A 12053-nucleotide genomic window follows, 5' to 3' on the forward strand; every position below is an offset into this window, starting at 1 on the left:
AGTCAAACTTCGTCAGCATCGTCGTGTACAGCCTCCGGGATCGCGCTTTGGCCGTCGTATTTTGTTTATCATCGCGATTTGGAGTCACTACCTTCTTGTAAGTCGATAGTCCGGCTCGTTTTTTGGCTCGATGCACGGTTGTAGACGATACACCCAGCTTATTTGCGGCATCTCGGAGAGAGAGGTTAGGGTTTCGCTTGAAACTACCGGCAACTCTCTTTGTCGTCTCAGCGACTCCCGATTTTCGATTTCCCCCCGATCCAGACTTCCTGGCTGTCGACAAACGTTCCCCAAACACTTTAATTACATTTGTAACGGTTGATTTGGCAACTTTTAGCGATTTTGCCAGCTTTGCGTGCGAGTAGCTCGGATTTTCGCAATGCACGAGCAAAATTTTGATACGCTGCTCTTCTTGCTTGGACGGCATTTTGACAACTGAAGAGTGAATTCCAAAACCAAAATAGGAGCAACATTCTACACACACACACCTTAAAAATGAGGGATGTTCAGGTTTTTAAATGCAAAATTGAAAGAAATACGTCAAGTTTATATTGACCAAATTTTGACCGTATCACCCTTTAAGCTTCGGCCTGGCCGAACTTACGGCCGTATATACTTGTTTTCTTTTGTTTTTTAAACAAACAAAAACATTGAAAAAATCTTATAAATAGTAAATGCCTATTGGTAAGTTCTTCATACCTACCCGAATCGTTATTTTATTTAGTAAAATATATATTTTTTAATATTTTTTATATAACAATTAAATATTACTCGAGATATACATAATAAAATTTCACATTTTATTTATAACAATTTTATAGTATAAATTCTTAAATTAAATTTTTTATATAATATATTTGTAATAATTTATATTCATCTGAATGATCAACATTCATTATCCGCTATTGAAGAAACTAAAGGTCTCATTACAATGCACTTCATAACAATCCGGCAGTACAGTAAAATGTCTAGAAAGTCTCAAATCGAATATGAATTCGCAATAGGGAAATCTGTAAGAAATAGAAAGAAAAAAAAATAGAAAACAAATTCATTAAAACATTTCAGGTTAGAAAAGTATTTTAGTATTTTATCATCTAAAACGGTGAATTGGATTTTCATAACAGCGTTGTTAAAATAAATTTAAATTTTACTAATAATTTGGATTTTTAACTAACTTCACATAAGAGCAACGAGTAAGGAAGGTCTAAAGTCGGAAAGTAAGTCTACATTTTCTATACCATCTCAAAGTCTTTAAATTTTTTAGGTGTCATATATAATGGTGTATATTCCCATATACTCATATTAAATCAGATCTATAATGATTTGGACAAACAATTTTAGACTTCTACAAAACCTCTAGACTTAAAATTTAAATCAGCTAATGCCGCACAGCACAAAGCTATATATAGCTCCCAACAAATTTAAGATGGTACCAAAAATTTTAGTTAAGATGGTACCAAAAATTTTCGTATACATAGTGGTTAAGGGTATAATATAGCCGGCCACGCCCCTCCACCATAGGATGGGGGGTATATTAACTTTGTCATTCCGTTTGTAACACATCGAAATATTGCTCTAAGACACCATAAAGTATATATATATTCTGGGTCGTGGTGAAATTCAGAGTCGATCTAAGTATTTCCGTCCGTCTGTTGAAATCATGCTAACTTCCGAACGAAACAAGCTATCGACTTGAAGCTTGGCACAAGTAGTTGTTATTAATGTAGGTCAGATGGTATTGAAAATGGGCCATATCGGATCACTTTTACGTATAGCCCCCATATAAACGGACCCCTAGATTTGGCTTGCGGCGCCTCTAAGAGAAGCATATTTCAGCCGATCTGGCTGAAATTTGGTACATGGTGTAAGAAAGTGGTCTCTAACAACTGTGCAAAAATTGGTCTACATCGGTCCATAATTATATATAGCCCCCATATAAACCGATATCCAGATTTGGCTTGCGAAGCCTCTAAGAGAAGCAAATTTCATCCGATCCGGCTGAAATTTGGTACATGTTGTTGGTATATGGTCTCTAACAACCATGCAAAAATTTATCCACATCGGTCCATAATTATATATAGCCCTCATATAAACCGATCCCCAGATTTGGCTTGCGGAGCCTCTAAGAGAAGCATATTTCAGCTGATCGGGCTGAAATTTGGTACATGGTGTTGGTATATGTTCTCTAACAACCATGCAAAAATTGGTCCACATCGGTTCATAAACCGATCCCCAGATTTGGCTTGCGGAGCCTCTAAGAGAGCAAATTTCATCCGATCCGGCTGAAATTTGATACATGTTGTTGGTATATGGTCTCTAACAACCATGCAAAAATTGCTCCACATCGGTTCATAATTATATATAGCCCCCATATAAACCGATCCCCAGATTTGGCTTGCGGAGCCTGTAAGAGAAGCAAATTTCATCCGATCCGACTGAAATTTGATACATGGTGTTGGTATATGTTCTCTAACAACCGTGCAAAAATTGGTTCACATCGGTCCATAATTACATATACCCCCCATATAAACCGATCCCCAGATTTGGCTTGCGGAGCCTCTAAGAGAAGCATATTTCATCCGATCCGGCTGAAATTTTGAACATGGCGTTGGTATAGGGTCTGTAACAACCGTGCAAAAATAGGCCTACATCGATCAATAATTATATATAATTCCCGTAAAAACCGATCCCCAGATTTTGCTTGCGGAGCGTGAACAAGAAGCAATTTTCATCCGATCCGGCTGAAATTTGGTACATGTAGTAGGAATATGGTCGCTAACAACCATGCAAAAATTGGTCCACATCGATTCATAATTATATATAGCCCCATATAAACGGATCTCCAGATTTGGCTTGCGGTGCGTGAACAACAAGCAAATTTTATCCGATCCGGCTGAAATTTGGTACATGTTGTTGGTATATGGTCTCTAACAACCATACAAACATTGGTCCACATCGGTTCATAAGAATATATAGTCCCCTTATAAACCGATCTCCAGATCGGTTTTTATTAAAGGTTTTTCTTCAAAAATTTCGATTCGTAATATTTTTTTTTTCATACGAAAAATTGCCAACAAAAATTGTTAGCCCCAAACCAGAACCATTTTCAGCGTAAACATCACAAATGTTTGTATTTTTTTTATACCCACCACCATAGGATGGGGGGTATATTAACTTTGTCATTCCGTTTGTAACACATCGAAATATTGCTCTAAGACCCCATAAAGTATATATATTCTGGGTCGTGGTGAAATTCTGAGTCGATCTGAGCATGTCCGTCCGTCCGTCCGTCCGTCTGTTGAAATCACGCTAACTTCCGAACGAAACAAGCTATCGACTTGAAACTTGGCACAAGTAGTTGTTATTGATGTAGGTCGGATGGTATTGCAAATGGGCCATATCGGTCCACTTTTACGTATAGCCCCCATATAAACGGACCCCAAAATTTGGCTTGCGAGGCCTCTAAGAGAAGCAAATTTCATCCGATCCGGCTGAAATTTGGTACATGGTGTTAGTATATGGTCTCTAAGAACCATGCAAAAATTGGTCCACATCGGTTCATAATTATATATAGCCCCCATATAAACCGATCCCCCGATTTGGCTTGCGAGGCCCCTAAGAGAAGCAAATTTCATCCGATCCGGCTGAAATTTGGTACATGGTGTTAGTATATGGTCTCTAATAACCATGCAAAAATTGGTCCACATCGGTCCATAATTATATATAGCCCCCATATAAACCGATCCCCCGATTTGGCTTGCGAGGCCCCTAAGAGAAGCAAATTTCATCCCATCGGGCTGAAATTTGGTACATGGTGTCAGTATATGGTCTCTAACAACCATGCAAAAATTGGTCCACATCGGTCCATAATTATATATAGCCCCCATATAAACCGATCCCCCGATTTGGCTTGCGAGGCCTCTAATAGAAGCAAATTTCATCCGATCCGGCTGAAATTTGGTACATGGTGTTAGTATATGGTCTCGAACAACCATGCAAAAATTGGTCCACATCGGTCCATAATTATATATAGCCCCCATATAAACCGATCCCCCGATTTGGCTTGCGAGGCCTCTAAGAGAAGCAAATTTCATCCGATATGGCTGAAATTTGGTACGTGATGTTAGTATATGGTATCTAACAACCATGCAGAAATTGGTCCACATCGGCTCATAATTATATATAGCCCCCATATAAACCGATCACCAGATTTGACCTCCGGAACCTCTTGGAAGACCAAAATTCATCTGATTCAGTTGAAATTTGGTACGTGGTGTTAATATATGGCCTCAAACTCCCATGCAAAAATTGGTCGATATCGGTCCATAATTATATATAGGCCCCATATAAACCGATCCCCAGATTTGACCTCCAGAGCCCCTTGGAAGAGCAAAATACTTCCCATTCGGTTGAAATTTGGTACGTGATGTTAGTATATGGTATCCAACAACCATGCAGGAATAAGAAGTTTTAAGATACCACAACCCAAGTAATTCGATTGTGGATGACAGTCTTTCGTAGAAGTTTCTACGCAATCCATGGTGGTGGGTACATAAGATTCGGCCTGGCCGAACTTGCGGCTGTATATACTTGTTTTTTTTGATTTTCAATAAATAGAATATATGCTAGAGCTAGGATGAGTAAATATTTTCCACTGAACTTACACTGGATGAAACCACAGAAAACATTGATATGTGCATAAAATGCCAAAGGGGCGTTTAAACTCCCCCTCGGGTGTTTGAATTGAACCGGAATTATGTTTTTTCCAACATTGTGCCGTCCATCCTGGTTTATGGATATGAAATTGGTATGATTGTTGTAATTGGCAGCAGTGGCAGGAGTCCAATGTGATGCAGATACCAAAAGTGAAGCAAACAAAGGCGACAATTGATGATAGAGTATAGCCATTCCACAGGAAGAAGGGGTGGCGGGGCAAAACCATTGGTCAGGTTAGGTAATGGATGCAAAGTTTGTATACACCAACCAGCAATATGAAATCGATGACAGGATATACACCCCCATATATACACGGTTATATTGAACATATGTATGTGTGTGTGTGTATTTTTTATTGTAAAATTGATATCAATTTTTATTATAACATCAGCATATGATAGGGTTTTTAGCAACGTGGGGAGCAAGCAGCAGCAATGGCAGTATCATCATCAACGTCATCATCATTACCAACCCCCCCAAAATCGATGTGATGCATCATGGATATGTTTTTTATTCAGCACGTTGTTCCAGAACATGTTGTCGTTGTTGTTGTTGTTTTTTTTTATATTTTATTTGCAGAGAGCCAATGTTATTTGTGTCCATTGTTTATGATGGTTGTTTTGCAATGAAAAATTAAAAAAAAAAATAAAAAATAAAAAAACATGAAATTATTTGAATTTCACTTTTAGAATATTTAAAAGGAAAATATTAAAAACCATTTAATTGGAGTGGTTTGTAAACGACCTCAAAAAATAAATACAAACACAATCACACATAAATGCATATACAGTGAAACCTTTCAAACATGGACACCATCTGTCGGCCAAGTTTTGTCCACATTTGGGAGATATCCAGTTATGCACGCAGAGAAGGAATATGATTACCCCAAACATGTTTTAAGAGCAAACATTTTATTTTTCTCGGTAAACATATAAATAGTTGCTGAAACTAGATACATACTTTTCAAGAAAATGGTTGCGAAAAACATGTTCCATGTTCACCGTCTAAAAATAACATTTTGATCTTGAAGCATGTTTGGGGTGATCATATTCCTTCTCTGGTTGCGAGAAGTTAATTATAAAGGGAATATATATCAAACGTTTCAGAGTGTCCAATTTTGAGAGGTTCCACTATACACAAACGTACATATATCTATAAAATGCATACGAGTATCATTGAGAAGATATATTGAGAATTGGAAAATAAAAAATGATTGCCATTGAATTTTGGAACTTCATCATAATAATCGTAAAATATTTGTATAGAGTTTTGTATAAATCCTGAATTTGTTTATGTATGAGAGTACCACTCATACCAAATTGACTTTAAAATAAGATTTAAATAAATCCTCATAAAATTCATGAGCACTTTATACTTATACGTACTTATCAAAATAAGGATAGTTTTTGCAATTAATTGATAGTCCATCATATCATTGACTTTTACATTATAAACAAGTGAGTAAAGTAGAAAATCGGGCGGGGCCGATTATATCATACCCTAAACCGCCCCTACTGAATTAGTAAACATGAATGGTATAAGTGTGAATGGTATAAATGTATAAGAGATAAACGGCATTTCCTTATTTAAGAACATTAAGGGGTACATGTTTGTGGGAGTTTTATCACAATCTGAACAGAAATGCCAGATATTAGGAGCTATAGATTTGGATTGCAACAAAAAATTGAGTTCAAATAAAAACAATATTTGTGGTAGGCACATTTTTTGGCAGATCAAAGTAATTATACCCGGACCACTATGTGGTTTAGGGCAGGGATTCGGAGCGGAGCAAACCCTTTTTCGGCCGGAGCGGAGCGGGAGCGATTTTTTTAAAACCCAGAGCGGAGTGTTTTCCAAAAGAAAAACTGCTCCGAAGAGGAGTGGAGCGAGGAGCGGAGCGGAACAAACCCTTTTTCGGCCGGAGCGGAGCGGGAGGTTTGTCCCAAATACATACATTTAAATATCACTCGATCTGGACAGAATTTGATAGACTTCTACAAAATCTATAGACTCAAAATTTTAATTGGCTAATGCACTAGTGTGGAACACAATATTAGTAAAAAACCAGTAAGGAAAGTCTAAAGTCGGGCGGGGCCGACTATATTATACCCTGCACCACTTTGTAGATCTAAATTTTCGATACCATATTACATCCGTCAAATGTGTTGGGGCTATATATAAATGTTTGTCCCAAATACATACATTAAAATATCACTCGATCTGGACAGAATTTGATAGACTTTTACAAAATCTATAGACTCAAAATTTAAGTCGGCTAATGCACTAGGGTGGAACACAATGTTAGTAAAAAAATATGGGAAACATTTAAATCTGAAGCAATTTTAAGGAAACTTCGCAAAAGCTTATTTATGAGTTATCGCTCGATATATATGTATTAGAAGTTTAGGAAAATTAGAGTCATTTTTACAACTTTGCGACTAAGCAGTGGCGAGATTTTACAAGGAAATTGTTGGTATTTAGACCATTTTTGTCGAAATCAGAAAAACATATATTTGGGAGCTATATCTAAATCTGAACCGATGTCAAATCAAATTTGGCACGCATAGCTACAATGCTAATTCTACTGCCTGTGCAAAATTTCAACTAAATCGGAGTTAAAAATTTGCCTCTGTGGTCATATGAGTATAAATCGGGCGAACGCTATATATGGGAGATATATCTAAATCTGAACCGATTTCAACCAAATTTGGCACGCATAGCTACAATGCTAATTCTACTCCCTGTGCAAAATTTCAATTAAATCGTAGCAAAAAATTGGCCTCTGTGGTCATATGAGTGTAAATCGGGCGAAAGCTATATATGGGAGCTATATCTAAATCTGAACCGATTTCAACCAAATTTGGCACACATAGCTACAATGCTAATTCTACTGCCTGTGCAAAATTTCAACTAAATCAGAGCAAAAAATTGGCCTCTGTGGTCATTTGAGTGTAAATCGGGCGAAAGCTATATATGGGAGATATATCTAAATCTGAACCGATTTGGCTGATATTTTGCAAGTTTTGCGAGACTCATAAAATATTTGGATGTACGGAATTTGAGGAAGATCGGTTGATATACACGCCAATTATGACCAGATCGGTGAAAAATATATATGGCAGCTATATCTAAAGCTGAACCGATTTTTTCCAAAATCAATAGGGATCGTCTTTGAGCCGAAACAGGACCCTATACCAAATTTTAGGGCAATCGGACTAAAACTGCGAGCTGTACTTTGCACACAAAAATACATCAACAGACAGACAGACAGACAGACAGACGGACAGACAGACGGACAGACAGACGGATATCGCTAAATCGACTCAGAATTTAATTCTAAGCCGATCCGTATACTAAAAGGTTGGTCTATGATTACTCTTTCTTGGCGTTACATACAAATGCACAAACTTATTATACCCTGTACCACAGTAGTGGTGAAGGGTATAAAAATATGAGAAACATTTAAATCTGAAGCAATTTTAAGGAAACTTCGCAAAAGCTTATTTATGAGTTATCGCTCGATATATATGTATTAGAAGTTTAGGAAAATTAGAGTCATTTTTACAATTTTTCGACTAAGCAGTGGCGATTTTACAAGGAAAATGTTGGTATTTTGACCATTTTTGTCGAAATCAGAAAAACATATATATGGGAGCTATATCTAAATCTGAACCGATTTCCACCAAATTTGGCACGCATAGCTACAATGCTAATTCTACTCAATGTGCAAAATTTCAACCAATTTGGGCCAAAACTCTGGCTTCTGGGGCCATATAAGTTCATATCGGGCGAAAAATATATATGGAAGTTATATCTAAATCTGAACCGATTTCAATCAAATTTGGCACACATGACTATACTACCAATTGTACTCCTTGTGCAAAATTTAAAGCTAATCGGGATAAAACTCTGGCTTCTGGATCCATATAAGTGCATATCGGGCGAAAGATATATATGGGAGCTATATCTAAATCTGAACCGATTTCAATCAAATTTTGCACACTTGACTATACTACTAATTGTACTTCTAGTGCAAAATTTTAACCAAATTCGGCCAAACATCTGGCTTCTGGGGCCATATAAGTCCATATCGGTCGAAAGATATATATGGGAGCTATATCTAAATCTGAACCGATTTCAATCCAATTTTGCACACATGACTATACGACTAAGTGTTATGTTTGTACAACATTTCAAGCAAATCGGTATAAAACTCTGGCTGCTGGGTCCATATTAGTGCATACCGGGCGAAAGATATATATGGGAGCTATATCTAAATCTGAACCGATTTCTTCCAAAATCAATAGGGTTCTATTCTGACCCAAATTAGAAACATGTGCCAAATTTGAAGGCGATTGGACTTAAATTGCGACCTAGACTTTGATCACAAAAATGTGTTCACAGACAGACGGACGGACAGACAGACGCACAGACAGACATGGTTATATCGACTCAGGGACCAACCTTGAGCTTTATTGCCCTGTTCCACAGTGTGGCGCAGGGTATAAATATGGGAAACATTTAAATCTGAAGCAATTTTAAGGAAACTTCGCAAAAATTTATTTATGATTTATCGCTTGATATATATGTATTAGAAGTTTAGGAAAATTAGAGTCATTTTTACAACTTTTTGACTAAGCAGTGGCGATTTTACAAGGAAAATGTTGGTATTTTGACCATTTTTGTCGAAATCAGAAAAACATATATATGGGAGCTATATCTAAATCTGAACCGATTTCAACCAAATTTGGCACGCATAGCTACAATGCTAATTCTACTCCCTGTGCAAAATTTCAACTAAATCGGAGCAAAAAATTGGCCTCTGTGGTCATATGAGTGTAAATCGGGCGAAAGCTATATATGGGAGCTATATCTAAATCTGAACCGATTTCAACCAAATTTGGCACGCATAGCTACAATGCTAATTATACTCCCTGTGCAAAATTTCAACTAAATCGGAGCAAAAAATTGGCTTCTGTGGTCATTTGAGTGTAAATCGGGCGAAAGCTATATATGGGAGCTATATCTAAATCTGAACCGATTTGGCTGATATTTCACAAGTTTTTCGAGACTCATAAAATATTCGGATGTACGGAATTTAAGGAAGATCGGTTGATATACACGCCAATTATGACCAGATCGGTGAAAAAAATATAAGGCAGCTATATCTAAATCTGAACCGATTTTTTCCAAAATCAATAGAGATCGTCTTTGAGCCGAAACAGGACCCTATACCAAATTTTAGGACAATCGGACAAAAACTGCGAGCTGTACTTTGCACACAAAAATACATCAACAGACAGACAGACAGACGGACATCGCTAAATCGACTCAGAATTTAATTCTAAGACGATCGGTATACTAAACGATGGGTCTCAGACTTTTCCTTCTTGGCGTTACATACAAATGCACAAACTTATTATACCCTGTACCACAGTAGTGGTGAAGGGTATAAATATGGGAAACATTTAAATCTGAAGCAATTTTAAGGAAACTTCGCAAAAGTTTATTTATGATTTATCGCTCGATATATATTTATTAGAAGTTTAGGAAAATTAGAGTCATTTTTACAACTTTTCAACTAAGCAGTGGCGATTTTACAAGGAACATTTTTGTATTTTGACCATTTTTGTCGAAATCAGAAAAACATATATATGGGAGCTATATCTAAATCTGAACCGATTTCAACCAAATTTGACACGCATAGCTACAATGCTAATTCTACTCCCTGTGCAAATTTTCAACTATATCGGAGCAAAAAATTGGCCTCTGTGGGCAAATGAGTGTAAATCGGGCGAAAGCTATATATGGGAGCTATATCTAAATCTGAACCGATTTGGATGATATTTTGCAAGTTTTTCGAGACTCATAAAATATTCGGATGTACGGAATTTGAGGAAGATCGGTTGATATACACGCCAATTATGACCAGATCGGTGAAAAATATATATGGCAGCTATATCTAAATCTGAACCGATTTTTTCCAAAATCAATAGGGATCGTCTTTGAGCCGAAACAGGACCCTATACCAAATTTTAGGACAATCGGACTAAAACTGCTAGCTGTACTTTGCACACAAAAATACATCAACAGACAGACAGACGGACAGACAGACAGACGGACATCGCTAAATCGACTCAGAATTTAATTCTAAGACGATCGGTATACTAAACGATGGGTCTCAGACTTTTCCTTCTTGGCGTTACATACAAATGCACAAACTTATTATACCCTGTACCACAGTAGTGGTGAAGGGTATAAAAATAGCGAAACAAATGGAACCTAAAACCTCAAAAACTAAAGATTCTATTTTCATGACACTTCAGAAGCAACTATTAAAGAACTTGTCACTATTTGCAATTACTTTACATTTAAATTAATGTCTCGCATGCGTGACAAATTCTCAATAAATATTTATATATTTTAAAAATAATAAAGATTGGAAATTGCATTTTCACCATTTGCTTCGTACATACATACATACATACCCGCTTCGGTTAAGTTTATTAAAAATAATCCCAAAAATATACAAATTATAATGAATTTCCACATATATGGTTTAAAGAAATTTTCCATTTTCTCTGAGGCAAATGATTTATGAAATTCATATCAGAATGAAAACAGAAACACACATCGAAGGAACACTCTCAAAGCGGCACGTACAAAATCGCGCATGAAAATTTGTTCATGAATTCACAACCGAAAATGGAATTTTTCCAGAGATTGTTTTTTTTTTTTTTTTGGGTATTTTTTGATTTTTTACTTTGATACCGATCCGATGAAAATCCCCCGAAAAATGTCGTTATGCGAAGCAATGCTTGAATTATACTACCATGATAATGTTCGCATCATCCATTGGATGAATATCATGACGATGATGATGTTGATGGAGCTGATGCTTGGCTGGATAGATAGATGGATGGATGGCTGGATAAGTGAATGGATGTGGATGATGGCCTGACAACTGGATGAATGGCAAAGACTGATGTGTTTGCTCTCGCTCAAAGATTTCATCTTTGCTTTGGGTGAAAGAAGAAAAGATTTTTTCCCCATCTTTATGCACACACAAAAAAAAACAACCCATACGACGACTGCCTCATTTGCTTTTGCCTCTGGAACATCGACATAAATTGCCTTCAATTGATGGTAATTGTTCGATTTAATACGATTAGTGTATCTTTTGTTGTGGTGAACATCAAGATTTTCAAGATACTTTGGATATTTTTGGCGATAAGATTGTAGGCTCGCTACAATTTGAAGACATAACAGGCGATCTGATATGAAGAAGGGCAATTGCGTTGCAGAAATCAGGGAATACCTGAAGGCGAAAGTATGAA

The 12053-nt window shown here is 36.8% G+C and overlaps 1 protein-coding gene across 1 annotated transcript; it reads right to left on the reverse strand.

Annotated features, from left to right (window-relative positions):
• Nucleotides 1-779: 779 nt before the first annotated feature.
• Nucleotides 780-11668, reverse strand: LOC142229119 (uncharacterized). Its single transcript, XM_075299657.1, has 3 exons — nt 11205-11668; nt 4665-4785; nt 780-1010 (listed from the first exon to the last, which is right to left on the reverse strand). Exons 1-3 carry the CDS (start codon nt 11290-11292, stop codon nt 896-898), a joined length of 324 nt encoding a protein of 107 aa, XP_075155772.1. The 5' UTR covers nt 11293-11668; the 3' UTR covers nt 780-895.
• Nucleotides 11669-12053: the final 385 nt, after the last annotated feature.

Source organism: Haematobia irritans, chromosome 3, assembly GCF_050003625.1.
Source record: "Haematobia irritans isolate KBUSLIRL chromosome 3, ASM5000362v1, whole genome shotgun sequence".
Lineage (NCBI taxonomy): Eukaryota > Metazoa > Arthropoda > Insecta > Diptera > Muscidae > Haematobia > Haematobia irritans.